The sequence below is a fragment of the Rhamphochromis sp. 'chilingali' genome, assembly GCF_963969265.1.
Source record: "Rhamphochromis sp. 'chilingali' genome assembly, chromosome: 11".
Lineage (NCBI taxonomy): Eukaryota > Metazoa > Chordata > Actinopteri > Cichliformes > Cichlidae > Rhamphochromis > Rhamphochromis sp. 'chilingali'.
Window position 1 is genome coordinate 38,954,542 of NC_137938.1, and position 17,472 is coordinate 38,972,013.

At 48.7% G+C, this 17,472-nt stretch overlaps 1 protein-coding gene across 1 annotated transcript; it reads left to right on the forward strand.

Moving 5' to 3' along the window:
- Positions 1-1,153: 1,153 nt before the first annotated feature.
- bnipl (BCL2 interacting protein like) lies at positions 1,154-15,424 on the forward strand. Its single transcript, XM_080897193.1, has 10 exons — positions 1,154-1,531; positions 3,355-3,435; positions 3,703-3,746; positions 5,378-5,620; positions 5,694-5,888; positions 6,117-6,219; positions 6,300-6,431; positions 9,908-9,994; positions 13,134-13,232; positions 14,948-15,424. Exons 1-10 carry the CDS (start codon positions 1,488-1,490, stop codon positions 14,970-14,972), a joined length of 1,053 nt encoding a protein of 350 aa, XP_080753319.1. The 5' UTR covers positions 1,154-1,487; the 3' UTR covers positions 14,973-15,424.
- Positions 15,425-17,472: the final 2,048 nt, after the last annotated feature.

Below are 17,472 nucleotides of genomic sequence, written 5' to 3' on the forward strand. Positions count from 1 at the left end.
AAAGATAATGTTAGCCTTTTCTGCAGCTATGGGGCATATATGGTATCACTCTTGGCTGGAAGCAGTGCTTAAACAATGGAAAAAACACAAACTTTGTCCAAAAACCTCTCATGTTCAGCTGTTTTTTGTAAAAAGATAACAATGTTAGCCTTTTCTGCAGCTATGGGGCATATATGGTATCACTCTTGGCTGGAAGCAGTGCTTAAACAATGGAAAAAACACAAACTTTGTCCAAAAACCTCTCATGTTTAACTGTTTTCCACTTTTTCTTTGGTCATTTTAGCCTTTTTGGCCAGGGTGAAGGGAGTATCTGCCATCAAACAAGAAGACAGCCGCATGTAGCTATGATGATGTTTGCTAGTTCACCTTACATGCATTAATGTAATAACGTGGTTAGCCTACTCAACGTAAATTACACACGAACAACATGAAGCTACTCACGCAGAGAAGAACGGCTGCTGCTGCATCATCATCCTCATCATTTCTGCTACACTGGCAGAGCTAGGGGCCAGGACTCTCCTCTTCGGGTTTTTGGGGGATGTTGCTCCGGGTCCGATAACTGGCAACCCACCCAACGTGCACAGTGTGAGGTCTCGCAGCAAGCTATCAAATACGGCGCATTTCTCGGCTTTTAAAAAAAAACGCTATGCGTCGCCAGGTGTTTCATCAGTTTCGAGGTGTTACCTCCTTTGACAGTATCACAGTATCAGCTTAAAGCACTTGTTGCTGCTGAGTTTGCATATTTTGCTGTGAAGTACAGCCAGACTTTTGACCGCTTCGCCTTGGGCATTTTTAATCTGTAGCTCTGCTCTAACAGAACGTACGTACCTGGCCCCGCCTACTATCCTGGGAAACGTAAAATGATTGGCTAGAAGTGTATCACAGCTCAGGAAAATAAAGCACCGAAATGTGCGCTGCTTTTCGGTCTGGTTACTACCGTTTATGTCAGAACACCGGTACCCATCCCTAGTAGTGAGTCGATTTATTAACTTGGGTGTTTGAAGTGGAAATGTTATTTCTAATTATGGTTGTAAAATTTTCTCCTTTATCTCTGGATTTCTTGTGTTGATTCCTAAATATATGTCATTCATGCCTCCTGACTTCCAAAATAAAAGTCTTTTTAAAGCATTTAACTGAATTTAAGCTGCTCTCACAGGCACTAGGACCCTGCGGACACTCTGCACTTCCTCCTGCTTTAAATAGCTTCAGCATCTGATTGGTGGATTTTTAATGAAGCAGGCTGAAGCTGATCTGCCACCTCACCTGTGTGCAAGGAGCAGGTGAGCGTGGCCAATCAGGTGGCGGCTCTGTGGTGAAATGCAGACAAACCTGTCAGGCAGAGAGAGAGAGAGAGCGAGCGAGCCCCATAGAGTCAGAGTGGGAACTCCCTCTGTGCGAGGGAGAGGAGAGGAAGGAGGACACCACACTCAGACATCCAGTGGGTCCCACACGCTGGTCAGAGCACGCCGTGACATCAGAGTGACATCATGAGCTCCCCCACTGAGCATACAGACGGGCACGGTGAGGACAGGTAAATATTTACAGCTCAAACGCTGTGTGAGAGTGTGTGTGTGTATTTGTGCGTGTGTGCGTGCGCATTTCCTGCTCAGTAAAAAGAGGAAGTTCAATTCAAACTGCTTCTGCTGCTGACGGTCAGTGAAGGGGTCTCTGTGATATGTTCACCGCCTGATGATCTGGGCTGTTGATCAGCAGGAAGTGATGTCCGTTGACTTCCTGCTTGCTATGGGGTCTCCCGGTCCAGGTCCTGAGCCTCATCGCCGATCTCTTCCTTGCTGATGACTTCACTGATTAGTCTGCAGTTTCTGATTGGCTCCTGGTCGGGTCCTGATCGGGTTCTGGTCCTCGGACAGGAAGCTGACGCCTTTTCCTGGATCTGAGCTCAGAGTCAAAGACCAGAGGAGGCCTCTGATCCTCCCGAGTCCCTGAAAACACTCTCTGAGCTCCTAACTCAGTCCGTGAAGCTCTGCAGGTGAGGCGTCCGGTCACGCCTGCGTGTCATGCGCTAGTTTGTGTCACACGTTGAGTTTTTGCAATTTCCCATCATGCTCCTGCAAACAGCTGATCTGTGGAGCAGGTGCTGAGTGAACGTCACCAAACAAACTGCCAGTAATGTGAACTGTGTTTGAGCTGATGAAGAAACGGACTGAACATCGCTCTGAGGTTCACGCCTCGCACTCTGCACCTGCAGCTTCACCTGCGCAGGTGAGGCCGTTGTAACACATGCAGAGCCGAGGACATTAGGGGAGAATATTTAACGTTCACAACACGCAGTTTAATAACCCGCGCCGAAACAAAGCATCTTATGTTCCTGGCCTAACCTTACTGCCCACGGAGGTGCGTCTGATAACACACCTGAGGACTGCGCTCACACACCATTTTGGCTTTTTTTAGAAAATCTGGCTGTAAATCAACAGCCTGAGCCAAGTGTGCCATCTGCTGGGACGAGCTCAGAATCAAAGGTGATGATGTAATAATGATTGGCTCCACCCCCTGCAGTTCACCTGCAGTATCTGCACGCACCACCAGGGGGCAGCCGCCAAGACTTTACGAATCTTTAAGGCTGGAGACAAAGAACTGAGCAGATTATACGATCTGCAAACATCAGTCTTCATCGTCTTAAACTCCTCCTCCTTCTTCTCACATGTTCTCACCTGAGGAGCCCTCTGATTGGCTGAGATCCTTTGTGAAGAGTTTTAATCTTTACCAGGATTTCATCTGAACTTTCATGTATCCATCCACAGCTGTTCCTCACCAGGAGTGACTCCAAGGAAGCTTTACAGACTCCTTCATCTCTCCTCTTTGTTTTTGTGGAGGCTCATCAGAGTTCTGATATTTTTGCGAGCTGACCCTGAAGGTACCGCAGTGAAAACACTCCTCACCTGCAGAGGACCACCCACTGCACACACCTGTTCAGTTACTGTAGCTGGAGATCAGGTGTGTCAGCTTCACAGCAAACAGAGGAACAATGAAGCCCCTCCCTTGTTCACCTGTTCAGGTGTGCGTGAGATAGTCAGAGCAGTCAGACGGGTTTGATCTGATTTTAATCACCAGGAGGCTTAACTGCCTGCAGGTCAGATCTGTGATTGGACGGAAACCCTGGAGCTATAAATAGTTTACAAACCTCCAAACGAACGTCACAGGAGGTCAGACCAAGGTGTGTGTGTGTGTGTGAGTCATGAATGTCCGATCAAACAAACTTATTTATTGGTCTTTATTTAACTTTAAATAATAGAACCACAAAAAAACGTCAAAATACCTGCAGAAGAACAATCAGCCAATCAGAGAAGAGAATCTGAATTGGGTCCCAGTTTCGGTTTTTCTTTGCTCTTCCAGGTCTGCTCCAGGGCCCTCAAGCCCCGCCAACATCCAGGACATGGAGCTGAGGGAGGAGTGGCAGGATGATGGCTTCCCCAGGTCAGAGGTCATGCTAACAGAGGCTAATAAAGATAAATAGATCCTTATGGAGGATGTTAATTTGTGCTAACAGAGGCTAATAGTAACATATGGTAAGAGGCGAATGTAGCTTTAATAAAGGCTAATGCTAATATGTGCTAACAGAAGCTAATAGCTGTGAATAAATGCAAACTAAAGCTAATGTGTGTGGTGAATATCTTCTCACCTCTTTGTTTCACATGTTTACCTGGTTTTACCTGGCTGGCGTTGCTGGGCTTGCTGCTTCAGACCACTTCCAGAGGATGACACAGAAAGTCCAGCAGGAGAATCAGGTGAAAACCAATTTTTGTAAGCTAAAGTTGAAGCTACGAGTCTGTTGTGGCCAGTGCTATCCTCTACGCTGTTGCATGCTGGGGGAGCAGATTGAGGGTTGCTGATGCTAACAGACTCAACGAACTGATCTGCAAGGCCAGCAATGTTGTGGGGATGTAGCTGGACTCTCTTAAGGTTGTGATGGAGAGGCATACGTTGTCCAGGATAAAGACAGTGTTGGATAATTCCTCCCACAAGAGCACGCTCAGTCATAGACTGAGATTACCAAAAAGCACCACTGAACGACCCAGGAATGCATTCCTGCCTGTGGCCATCTCCCTGTACAACTCATCCACCCAACACACTGTATACTGCTATTGCTACACCCTCTTTGCTCATGCTCTTCTTTCTTATTCAGATATTTATTAGTAAGCAGTGTTGGGACTAACGCGTTATTAAGTAACGCGTTACAGTAACTACGTTATTATTGTGGTAACGAGCACGGTAACTAGTTATGCCAAAATCAGGAACGCGTTACTCGTTACTGGGATTTAGATAGGCTCGTTACTCGTTACTTCGTGTGGTGGCTGTCGCGGAGCTTCCACAGATTCAGTAACATAAGCAAGTGGTGGAGGCCAGCAGGTGGATGAGGGAAAGGGAGGCAAGAGGAGAGACCCGAAGCGGCCGCTGGTCCGAGAGTGTCAGGTGAACTGAACTTCAGGTTAGAAGTTATGACCTGCAGTCCATCTGGGTCAGATATGAACCAAGTTTAGGTGGAGTTTATTTAATATTAATTTCTAGTATCAGCTGATGTTTGCTGGAGCCACAGCTGTAAAGCTGCTGGTCATGATGTCGGTTTGGATATGTGGTGAGAGGGAAACATGAAGATGAAACCAGGAGATGTCCTTACTGAATCATCAGAGCTGAACAGGTGATGGAGAAACAATTTTCTGTCCCAGTCCAGCCCTGTATGCAGCTCATCTGCAGTCTGGTGTTACCTACATCTTCCTATTCAGAAGGCAGAATTTCAGAGTTCTGAGTACAATCAAAGCACCACGACTGCAGTTTTTGTGTTGGATGTAAAAAGCGCACATGACTCTGTGATGTAGGCTAGAATCATGGCAGCAGTCAACGATGGTGCAGGCGTGGGATTTCTCTCGTGGAAATGTGCACATTATCTTTTCCTTTGTATTGGTAGGTGGCACAGTGCACTGTGGCAAGTAAGCAAGCTAGAAGACTGGCAAAGTTACGGAAGCAACACATTAACAAGAGAAGTCTGAGTAAAACCAAAGTTACTTTCCCTACTAACTAGTTACTTTGAAAGTAACGAGTAACTTCAAGTAACTGAGTTACTTTTGATGGAAGTAACTAGTAATGTAACTAAGTTACTAATTTAAAGTAACTTACTCAACACTGTTAGTAAGTGGCTTATATATATGTAAATATTGTATATATTGTGCTATTGTTTATTTCCTGTATTGTCTTTGTTGCTGTTGGTACTGGAGCGCTGTAACCAACATCATTTCCTCTATGGCTCAGTAAAGTATTCTGATTCTGACAAAGCTCAAAGTCACCAATCAAAGGTGATCAAAATCAATGACAACAATCTTCCAAAAATCAATCAGTGTTCACTCTGTCCTCTGTTCTTTAGCTCCGGTCACCAGCCTCACTCTATCGGGTGGAGGCGGAGCTAAGAAGCGTCTGGTGGCACCGTCTCTGAGTCTCACGCTGAACCGCCGTGACTCGAACGATCGGAACAGCTTCTCTGCAGCCGCGCTGTCAGGGACACCAGACGACACACCGTCGCTTGACATCAACCTGGAAGCTCTGGAGACGCCATCGGACAGCGAGACAGGAACACTGCCGGACAGCATGCACGACCTGGAGTGGGACGGTGAGATGTGCACGCAGATGGGAAGTAATGTAACCGAGAGAAAAGCAGCTGACCTCTGACCTCTGTCTCACAGACGACCTTCCTCGGATGGGCAGAGGTGGAGCTGTGGGTGTGGCCAGAAATCCGATGGAGCAGTCCGAAGGTCTGATGGAGCTGGATCAGGTGGACAGCAGAGGGCGGCGCTGGAGGCGGTTCTGCATCTCAGGACACGAATACCATGTCAACATGAGCGTCCTGGAGCCGTACCTGCAGGTCCTGTCGCATGGAGGTCAGAGGTCACACACCCACCAAACTACCTGTAATACACCTGCAGGAGCTTCCAGGTCTCACACACACCTGAAAAACACCTGTAACACAAATAAGATGATACACTGATATTACACCTGCAGGAGCGCCACACACACTCACCTGTAACACACCTGCAGGTGCCATGGAGCTAACACTGTGTTGTATTTGAAATTGCACCGTGACAGCTCTGCCTGTGGTTGGTTGACAGGCTACTTTGGAGACGGGATGAACGCCATCATCCTCTTCACTTCTTGTTACCTGCCGGAGAACACAGTGGAAAACTACGAGTATGTAATGGAAAACCTGTTCAGGTGAGTTTGGGCCCAGAAATTGTGGTCAAATGCTAGCAGGTGTGAGCCACGCCTCCTTTATCACCTGTCTTCCCCTGCAGGTACATTGTGGGGACGCTGGACCTGATGGTCTCAGAGAATTACCTGCTAGTCTACCTGTGCGCCATGGCTCCCAGAAATAAGCTGCCCTCCATCAAATGGCTTCACCAGTGCTACACGTCCATCGACAGGAGGTACAGCATCCCCTCTCAGCACCGCTCTGAGGGGTGGAGCTTCTTTACTTCCTGTTCCTTCAGTAACTGTGACCCCTGGCTGCCCCTGGGTAGGTCCGGGATGGGCGTGAGGTTCTGGGGGCGCTCCGTCTCTGGGCTGGGGCCCGGGCCGGGCCTCGGGGGCTTGGGTCCTGGTTGGTGTGTTGCCGGGGTTGTGGGCGGGTGGGTGCATGGGGGCCCAGCCCTGGAGCAGGGTGCCGCCGGTGCATCGAGCCACCTGGGGGGCTCTTCAACTGGTGGGGAAGATTGTCACATCTTGCAGGAGCTTTCCTCTCCTCAGGGGCTCTCTCTACAGGAGGGGGAGATACAGGAGAGGTGGAGGAAGATCTCAGCCTGGGTGTTTATTGTCTTATGTAGTCTGGAAGATGAGTGGATGGTGGGGTGGGTGCAGTTTTCTCTGTGGTGGGGTTGGGTAGACTGTCCTGGGCTCTGTGGGGCCGGGAGGTGCTGCTGCGCTGGGCCCCGGTCTGGATGGGCCTGGGCCCCCTTTCCCTGGCGGGTCGCGGAGTATGGGGGTACCTACTGGGGTCAGCGGGGGAGCTGGCCCCAGGGAGGGGTCACTTGCCCCTCCCTTCCTTCCCTCCCCATCTCCAGCTGCCTCCCTCTTCCCGCTCCATCACAACCACCCACACATGCAGGACCTTGGAGTAGGGGTATGTCACCAGGGTGCAGAGGAGGCTACCCCCCCCCCCCCCCCCCCCCCCCCCCCCCGTCCCCTTCTGGCTGCCTCTGCCTCAATTTTATCCCACAACTTAGACATTCACATTACTCACACTCTCATTACACATACATATAGGACCTTGGGGGTGGGCACGATACACGTAATCTAAAGTACCATCAGGGTGTACACCCCACCCCTGGCGTCGTTGCCCACCTCTCAATTTTAAATACACGTAGACATTGAGGGCTAGCAGGAGGGACCATGCGCTTACCTGCTGCTCTCTGGCAGGTAGCTCCATGCCCTCCTGGGTTTTAAATGCACCTTAGAACACACATGCATCAACACTACAATGAGCGGGTGGAGGGAGGTTTGGAGTCTTCTCTCACCCCCGTTCTCTGCAACCTGCTGGAGCAGGGGGGCTAGGAGGAGGAGTTGGCCGTCCGACTGCGGTCTGGAGTGTGGGGCCTCCCTGCTGCTGCGGAGTCGGGGCGGTCTGCCTCCCCCCACCGCAGGGAAAAGGGTAACACCACCTGGGTCTGGGTGCAGTTCCCCCCCCTCCAGGGGCAAGGGTACCTAGACCCGGTTTGTAGAGTACGGTTGGGGAGTGTGATCGTGTGTACAGCGTCTCTTTATGTCTGTCTCCACGTTGGTTGAGTGTGGAGTAAGTGCATATGAGAGCATGAGGGTGGGAATGGATGTTTGTGTCTGTGTGTGCCTGTATGTCTGTGTCTATATGTCAGGTTGGGTATCAGACGCCACCTCTCTGGGGACATCTCAGGCCCTCCAAGGTTTGGAGGCCTATCTCCCCCCACCACCACTTCCCCTGCCAGTGGCGGACTCCCTCAGACATCGGTGCGTTGGAGGTTCTTTGTGTCCGGGGGTGGGCGTCCAGGTACACACCGGCTCACTCCTTGGCGGCCGCTTATCGGGGCCTGGAGCCTGGGGCTCGCTCGGGCCACTTCGGAGGTGGGGTGCCCCCGGCCTCTCGGCCTGGGGCTTGGTCACTCAGGCACGGCTGGCTGCCGGCGGAGCTCACGGGCGCGTCACTGCAACTCCCCCTGGCTTCTGCTCCGCGGCTGCTGAGTGAGCCCTCATCTGGGACTCTCCTCAGCTCTTTCTGGGACAGTGGCGCGGCTGCCCCTCTGTTGGTCTTCCTTGGTCTCTTGTGTTCTGGGGGCCTCTGGATGTCTGGAGTTTTGATCTCCTCCATACCTGCTTCATGCCCTGGAGGACGGGGCTGTGGCCCCCCCACACCCTCTAGCAGATCATTACATGAAGGAACCTTTTAAAAACAAGCGCGTCCATGCTCACAGGTGTACACACGGGTGATCACACCCACAAACTACACCCTTTTTGGCTCCTACCTCAAAGCACACTGTGTTCTGTTGATCTTATGTGCTGCACAATAATGTTTAACATTTAGTATTTACTGTCATATTCCCATATATCATTGTGATGTTGTTTATTCTATTACTCTTGTTCTCTTCTGCTTGCTTTCTTTTTTCTTTCTCAGCAGGTGATCCAGGTGATTGATATATGCATTTTTTTTTTCTCTGCCCGTTCTGTTGGTTTTTGTCTTTTGCCCTTCTCCCCCGTCCCTCTTCTCAGCTGTTTCTCTTTCCCTCTTTCTTTCTCCCCTTCTTTTCCCCAGTCAAGTCTGTCCCGTATTCAGTAAGTGAAAATAAAATAAACAATAAAAGGTGAATCAAATGGACCATTACGGCAAGGCTGGGATGGTCAGTTTGGTAAAGTAAATCCGTTGGGCATCTTTCTTTGCCTTAAAAAAGAGGAAAAAAAAAAAAAGTAACTGTGACCCCGTAGACGAGTAGAGCTTCTCATAACTGCTCGCTGTGTCTGCTCCGACCTGTGGACCATGCGGCGAGATGATCTTTCAGTTCAACTACCTGCAATTTTGCTTTATTTATGTAGCACGAACAGTCGCATCGGGGCACCTAACAATCATGTGACCCCCTATGAGAAGGCACTTTGGCGACAGGAAGTAACCTCCAGCAGTACCAGGCTCAGGGGTGGCCATCAGCCGCGACCGGTGTGGGTGAGAGGAGGAAGACGGGATATTCTGAATGTGAGACGAGCTAAGGTGAAAACAAGGCGCGTTACGCTAACCATAGGCAAGAGCGCCAACGGAGAGCTCCACCCCCATCACAGCCACAACAAAAATGACCCCTCTATTCATCCATTTGCAGTGTCAGGGTCACGACCTGATTTTCACACGCTGCGTGGCGTGCAGCGCCGAGATCCTATTTGGAGCATCCACTCGAGTCAGACTTCCTGTTTGGAAACAACCAACCCACCAACTCTGCAATCCAAGATGGCAGCAGTGGGGGTTCAACACCCCCCGCCTCTCGCCATGTCACCTTCTGCTAATAAAAGCTAATAGCTGGCTGTGGCTCAACGACAGCAGGTGATGGTGCTGACGTCGGGTCAGACTCCGTCATGACGTCTTTAATCTGATTGATCACGCTCGCTGTGTAAGAGACGCTCTGATTGGAGCGCTGCTCTGTGTGGTCATGATGTAATCATCAGTTGCCTTTGCTGTTGGGAGATGATGTCGGGGATTCAGCCATGTTTCCAGCTCTTTGGAGGTCATCTTCTTCCTCCTCCTCATCACAGCTGTGCACGCTTACAACCACAGCAGCACTTTAACTCGTCTGTCATACGTAATGGCGTTACCGCGACCAGCTGATGGTCACGGTGGCCTTTGAAGTGTGTTTAGCGCACAAGGACATGGGGGTTCACTGTCCTCATGTCTCCGCAGGCTGAAGAAGGACCTGAAGGGGCTGCTGGTCGTCCATCCTGCCTGGTACATCAAAGCTCTCATCACGCTGGTCAAACCTTTTATCAGGTCAGCGCGCACACACACACACACACACACACACACACACACAATGTACATTTGGTTTTTCTGGACCCTGGTTGGCTGCAGTGCATTCCTACCACCAGAAGGTGGCAGTGAAGTACCAAGAAGCTGAAATCTAGCAGGGCCTCTGTCAGTGAGCTGCACTTTGACTCTGTATGGAGTCAAAGTGCAGCTCACTGGATAAATCACTGTGTGCACGTTCACAGTGCAGCATCTAATGAGTCTTTACTTGGGATGAGGGAAAGAAATTAGACTAACAGACTAGTGTAAAAGTAAGAAATGCTCAGAAGTTTAGTTCAATTTCAAATTCAAATTCAAATTCAAATTTTATTTGTCACGTACACAGTCATACACAGTACGATATGTAGTGAAATGCTTGGACAACTGCTCGTGACCTAAAGAAAACAAAAAAGGAAAAGGCTATGAATAAGATAGGAAATAAATATGAAAAATTAAAAAGGGTAAATTTAACTAGGAAGGAATAAAATATAAATTAAGGTTAAAAATGAAATAACTGTACAACACAAATTAGAATGAAGGGTAAATTTAACTGGGAAGAATAAGATAAAGATAAATATATAAATTAAAGTTGAAAATAAAATAACTGTACAACAAAATACACAATATAGAACTATATAAGAATGTATGAAGAAATATAAATAAATATATACACAATAACAGCAGCTGTACAAGTATTAACCGGAAATGAAGAATATAGTGACCAGTGTTGTGCAAAACCAAAGTCCAGAAAGTCCAGTGTGTGTGTAAGAACCATATGTGTGGGTCAGTACTGTGTGGTGGTGTGATTGAGAGACCGTATCGCCTGCGGGAAGAAGCTCCTCCTCAGTCTCTCTGTGTTGGTCTTCAGGGAGCGGAATCGCTTTCCTGACCTCAACAGAGAGAACAGTCTGTTGTTGGGATGGCTGAGGTCCTTCACCATCTTCCTGGCCTTGGTCCGGCACCGCCTGCTGTAGATTGAGTGCAGGTCAGGGAGCTCGGAGCGGATGGTGCGCTCAGCTGACCGCACAACCCTCTGTAGAGCTCGTCTGTCCTGCATGGTGCTGTTCCCGAACCAGGTTAAGATGTTTCCCACCAGGATGCTCTCTATGGTGCACGAGTAAAAGTTCCTGAGCACCTTGGAGGGCAGTTGGAAGTCTCTCAAGCGTCTGAGGTGGTAGAGACGCTGTCGGGCCTTTTTCACCACGGTGTTGATGTGACAGGACCATGACAGGTCCTGCGTGATGTGAACTCCGAGGTATTTGAAGCTGTCCACTCTCTCCACTGGGCACTCGTTGATGACGGGGGTCTGGTAGTTCCTCTCCTGCTTAGTGCTGAAGTCCACTATCAGCTCCTTTGTCTTACTGACGTTTAGAAGGAGGTTGTTCCTCTGGCACCAGTTCTCCAGATTCCTAATCTCCTTCAGGTAGGCCGTCTCGTTGTTATCAGAGATCAGGCCCACCACGACGGTGTCGTCAGCAAACTTGATGATGGTGGTGGAGCTGGTAGTGGCCACACAGTCATATGTGTACAAAGAGTACAGCAGGGGGCTCAGAACACACCCCTGGGGGGCTCCAGTGCTGAGAGTGGTGGAGGCTGAGACATGTCCGCCCATCCTTACTGCCTGTGGTCTGCCAGTTAGGAAGTTGGAGATCCACTGACACATAGATGAGCTGAGTCCCAGATGCTCCAGCTTGGTGGTGAGTGTGGAGGGAATTATGGTGTTAAATGCAGAGCTGTAGTCTGTGAAGAGCATTTTAACATAATTCCCCCTTCTAGTGTCCAAGTGAGTGAGTGATGTGTGGAGGAGATGAGAGATGGCATCGTCTGTGGAACGATTTGGACGGTAAGCGAACTGTAGTGGGTCCAGTGTGTCTGGTAGTGAAGAAATGATGAAGTCTCTGACCAGGCGTTCAAAGCACTTCATCACTACTGAGGTGAGGGCTACAGGGCGATAGTCATTGAGAGAAGCAGGGTGGAAAATGTCAAAAACTAACAACAAAGGCATTTTAAAATATTTATCACATTCGTGATCAGAGGTGGCAAAAGTCCAGACATTCAGTGTTTAAGTAGAGAAGAGTTATTGTCAAAAGCACATGTACAGATCATACACAGTGAAACTGCAGGGCTCCCACAGTCCTCAGTGTTACACTAAACAACATAAAAGATAAAAGTCTTATACACACAACAGTGTCCAACACAGTCTGAGTGTTTTTGGGAAAGTGGGAGTGTGGGAGTCAGTGAAGGGCGGTGGTTCAGAGTTTTGGGGGGGCGGGGTCGACAGAGCAGGGAGAGAGTAGATGTCCTGGAGTGAGGGCAGAGAAGCACCCACGATCCTTTCTCTGCTCTCGCTCTCCTCAGTTTGAGGAGGAAGTAGAGTCGCTGTTGGGCTTTACGGACCACGATGCTGTTCTTTGACGACATCAATATGAAGTACATATACTAGTGTTAAAAAATACTGCAGTAAAAGTTCAAGTATGGATTTAAACTTAAGTGAAAAAGTACAGGCTCTGACAGTTACTCAGAGTAAGAAAGTAAAGAGCAGCTCCTTGAAGGACGTTTTTACTGAACCTCCTGTTATATTAATGTAATAAAGTAATAATAGATGGAGATGAGCAGGTTTTCCCAACGACGATGCACCACCTGGTGGCAGATGTCTACATAACATTTAAGACCCAATAATTTACTGGCGTTAGATTAAACGGCTGTCATGTCTGTTGCTGACGATTAACACATCGCCAATCTTCGTAATTCTTTCGATCTTGACGAATTCTTCCAAGAGTCTGTGGTGCACGCTGGTGAAACCAGAACCTCACAGAACTGCACCGCCTGATGGAAACATCGGTCAGCACAAGGCGCCATCTCAGTGTCTTAAAGAGTGTTTGATGTTATGCAGATGTTGGATGTTGCAGCAGAAACACATTCTAAAGCTCAGACCTGAGCTTTAGAACAGGACCCCAAGTCTTCCCCCTCGGTTAGAGCGGCCTCCTGTGGTGGATCTGGTCATTACACAGATAAATCTCAGTGAGAAATCTTACAGGTTAAACTATCCCAGGTCCTGATGTGTTGTGTTAGCTTGATGTAGTTGGTCTGTCTCACCTGTGACCTTTGACCCTGTTCTCCACAGCGATAAGTTCAGCAGGAAGATCCGCTTCATTCAGAGTCTGCAGCAGCTGTCCGAGCTCATCCCCACAGACCAGCTGCAGATCCCCGACGCCATCCGCCAGTAAGGCCCTCTGACTCCACTCTGACTCCAGTCTGACTCTGACTCCACTCTGACTCCACTCTGACTCTGACTCCACTCTGACTCCAGTCTGACTCCACTCTGACTCTGACTCCACTCCAACTCCACTCTGACTCCACTCTGACTCCAGTCTGACTCCACTCTGACTCTGACTCCACTCTAACTCCACTCTGACTCTGACTCCCCTCTAACTCCACTCTGACTCTGACTCCACTCTGACTCTGACTCCGCTCTAACTCTGCTCTGACTCCACTCTGACTCTGACTCCACTCTGACTCCACTCTGACTCTGCTCTAACTCTGCTCTGACTCCACTCTGACTCTGACTCCACTCCAACTCCACTCTGACTCTGACTCCACTCCAACTCCACTCTGACTCCACTCTGACTCCAGTCTGACTCCACTCTGACTCTGACTCCACTCTAACTCCACTCTGACTCCACTCTGACTCTGACTCCCCTCTAACTCCACTCTGACTCCACTCTGACTCTGACTCCACTCTAACTCTGCTCTGACTCCACTCTGACTCTGACTCCACTCTGACTCCACTCCACTCTGACTCCACTCTGACTCCAGTCTGACTCCACTCTGACTCTGACTCCACTCTAACTCCACTCTGACTCTGACTCCCCTCTAACTCCACTCTGACTCCACTCTGACTCTGACTCCCCTCTAACTCCACTCTGACTCCACTCTGACTCTGACTCCACTCTAACTCTGCTCTGACTCCACTCTGACTCTGACTCCACTCTGACTCTGACTCCACTCTAACTCCACTCTGACTCCACTCTGACTCTGACTCCCCTCTAACTCCACTCTGACTCCACTCTGACTCTGACTCCACTCTAACTCTGCTCTGACTCCACTCTGACTCTGACTCCACTCTGACTCCACTCCACTCTGACTCCACTCTGACTCCAGTCTGACTCCACTCTGACTCTGACTCCACTCTAACTCCACTCTGACTCTGACTCCGCTCTAACTCTGCTCTGACTCCACTCTGACTCTGACTCCACTCTGACTCTGACTCCACTCCAACTCCACTCTGACTCCACTCTGACTCCAGTCTGACTCTGACTCCGCTCTAACTCTGCTCTGACTCCACTCTGACTCTGACTCCACTCTGACTCCAGTCTGACTCCACTCTGACTCTGCCTCCACTCTAACTCCACTCTGACTCTGACTCCACTCTGACTCCACTCTAACTCTGCTCTGACTCCACTCTGACTCCGCTCTGACTCCACTCTGGCTTGGACTCCATTGTAACTCTAATCTGGCTCTAAGATAACTTTGATGATCGATTGAACACACAGATTAAATACAAAATGCAAGAAAACGCTTATAACACCTCACAAAAAGGCTAACAGTGGCAGCTGGGTTAGCTGCTACTTCTGTATGTTTTAGACCTAACCCATACTGACCTTTGACCCCTATTCACCTTAACAGCTGGTGATAACAGCCTTTTCTTATTCCTTCTGTTTGACTAACTCCTATTTTACTGAGTCATACTTCCTGTATCATTTCCAAATTAAAAGCCCTCCATCAGTTTGCATTGAGCCTTTTATTGAGAAACGATTGCAGAAATGTCACGTGATCTGTGCCGTGAGGAAGACGGAGAGAAGACGAAGACGCTCACAGAGACGTTAAGGCCTGCTGATGTTGGCGCGGTTCATGAATCCACTTCCTGTCTCTCTGCAGGTTTGATGAGAAGCTGAACAGATGACCCTCTCACACGTCACACTGGAGGGACCCAGGAGGCCACAGGGTCAGGAAGCCTGCTGACCTTTGACCTGTGGCGTGTACATATGAGCAGACTGCTGTACGTCTGTGTGCTGGTGGCGTTCGGACTCGGAGAGGACGAACATGCTAACGGGAACTCTGCTGCTTCTTTCCTCTAAACTTGAACAAACGCTAACTTACTGTTTATTTATTGGCGTATTTAAGACGGCGGTGAGAGCGAGACACCCGACACATCGCGCCGTCACGTTTCTGTCTGAGCCTCAGATCTATGGACGTGTGGGGGGTGGGGCTAATCGGGCTCTGTAATCCAGGTGATAGAATCTGTTTTGGTTTTCATGTCCATGTGAAACACGTGAGTGGAGCTTCACTGCGGAAAGTTGCTGACTGGTTGCTGACTGTGTTTCACTTCCTGTAATAAAGCATGGATCAAGCAGCCTGACTCGTCCTGTTTGTTTCATGAGGTCCCGTCTACCTGAAAACGCGTGACGCTGACTCACGGTTTGCGACCTCACCGCCGTTTCAGGGTCAGCAGCGGGCTCTTAGGCTTGACGAGGTAATGTTGACAGCTGTGGACAGGACAATTATTTAGTTTTTCTTTTTAGTTTTGAGTTCACAGAATTATTCATTTTCCACACAGTGTAAACGCGAGTGCTTACTGGCTGAAATGATTGTCAGGTGACCTGTATTCTTCTTTCTGAATGGCCTGCAGGGAACAGCTCAATCCAAACATCAACAGTATCAACACCAACGTGAGTTCAGCCCACTGAACTGTGTCAGAGCGCCCTGCTGTGACTGTGATTTACATCTTTTCTCTCACACGTCCAAACCTTTCCGTGATCACTCTCGTCTGTTTTTTACAGCCTGTGCTCGTCTCCAAGTGCTCTACGTTCAGCTTTCCAAAACGCACAATTTCAAAATAAAAGCTCAAAGGTGTTGTGTTAAATCATTATTGTGAAAAGTGAAAATCACAGTAGCACGCACACTGCTGCTTTCATAAAGGTGTCAGTATTGGAAAAACTATGACATTGGGGGTGTCCAAGTTCATGGGCTGCATCCTCCTGAGGCCGCATTTGTAGCCCGATTACGTCACAGCGACGCGATGAAGCCTGTCCAAATTCAAAAGCTGCTCCAAATGCGTTCCCCTTTTCCCAGATTTGAAGGATGGGTCGGGTGTATCCTTTGTGGCCTATATTATCCCAGAATTCATATTCATATTCCAGTTTCCAACAATGGCAGCAGCTACTTTTAATATTACTCTGTGTCACAAAACATACTTTCAGGCAAAAATGTAGCTGCGTGAACTTCAAACATCTGCTCGGCTTATCACGATTTCACATATTTGCAAAAGTGCTCCGACGTTTTGGGAGACGAACTCCCCGCACATCGTTTTCAACCCCACCGTGGTCTTTGGCTACTCAGGTCAAACATGATATATAAGTCAATTAGATACTTATAAATGTCATTGTTTGGCTTTTTTCAGTGTCTGATTTGTTTGTGAGTAAATCGGTTTGGCTGAGATTAAAGTTATAGTTCTCACACAGCTGAATAAACATCAAAAAGAAAACTGATTAAACAGAAGTATGAGATGGTCGAGAGTTTACTCCAGTGTTCTGTTATGTAAGCAGTGTGGGCTGTTTCACCTGCACCAGAACTCAACTGTTTACATACAGTGGCTTGCAAAAGTATTCGGCCCCTTTCAACTTTCCCACATTTTGTCACATTACAGCCACAAACATGAATCAATGTTATTGGAATTCCACGTGAAAGACCAACACAAACACGTGAGGAGTGGAACGAAAATCAGACATGATTCCAAACATGTTTTACAAATAAATAACTGCAAAATGTGGGAAAGTTCAAGGGGGCCAAATACTTTTGCAAGCCACTGTAAATAGGGGCGTGGCCTCTGTGACCGACAGGTAATCATAACAAACTGTCTGTGAGGGCTGAGCTTTAATGAGTAAAATTTGAGGATTTTGATTGGATGTGACCTCACAAACTGGAAGAGCATTCGGCAAAACACAAAAAGAGCACCACCCCATGCACATGTGAGACCGTACATGGACAGTTATAAAAGTGTGAAAGTATCTTTTACGTGAGCCGTGCACCGGCTCCGGCTGTGTGTCAGCTCTCAGGTTTCCTGTAGGTGGTGATCAGCTGTAGCTGGATGGTGATGGGTGTGAGCTGGTGGTGGTGTAGTGTATAGGTATGTGTGGGTGGAGTCAAACACACACAGCCCTCAGTGTTACAGTAAAACAATATAAAGATTAAAAAATAGAAGTCTAATATACAACACAATGCAGTCTTTCATAAACAACAGTGTCCAACACAACCATAGTGACTGTGGGCAAGAGTTCGTGTGTGTGGGGGGGCAGTCAGTGAAAGGGTGATGGTGGATGTTCAGTTTGTTTTATTTATGTCTGGGGGGGTTCAGAGGGAAGAGGTGGATGCAGGTCTGGAGTTGGTGTGTGTAAGAGCAGGGA

What these genes read in the sequence shown, in the direction of transcription:
- bnipl (XM_080897193.1), top strand. Translation starts at nt 1,488, where the DNA reads ATGAGCTCCCCCACTGAGCATACAGACGGGCACGGTGAGGACAG. An exon ending in GCAGGTCCTGTCGCATGGAG is followed by an intron (nt 5,889 to 6,116) that starts GTCAGAGGTCAC and finishes GTTGGTTGACAG; the next exon opens with GCTACTTTGGAGACGGGATG. An exon ending in GTAATGGAAAACCTGTTCAG is followed by an intron (nt 6,220 to 6,299) that starts GTGAGTTTGGGC and finishes CTTCCCCTGCAG; the next exon opens with GTACATTGTGGGGACGCTGG.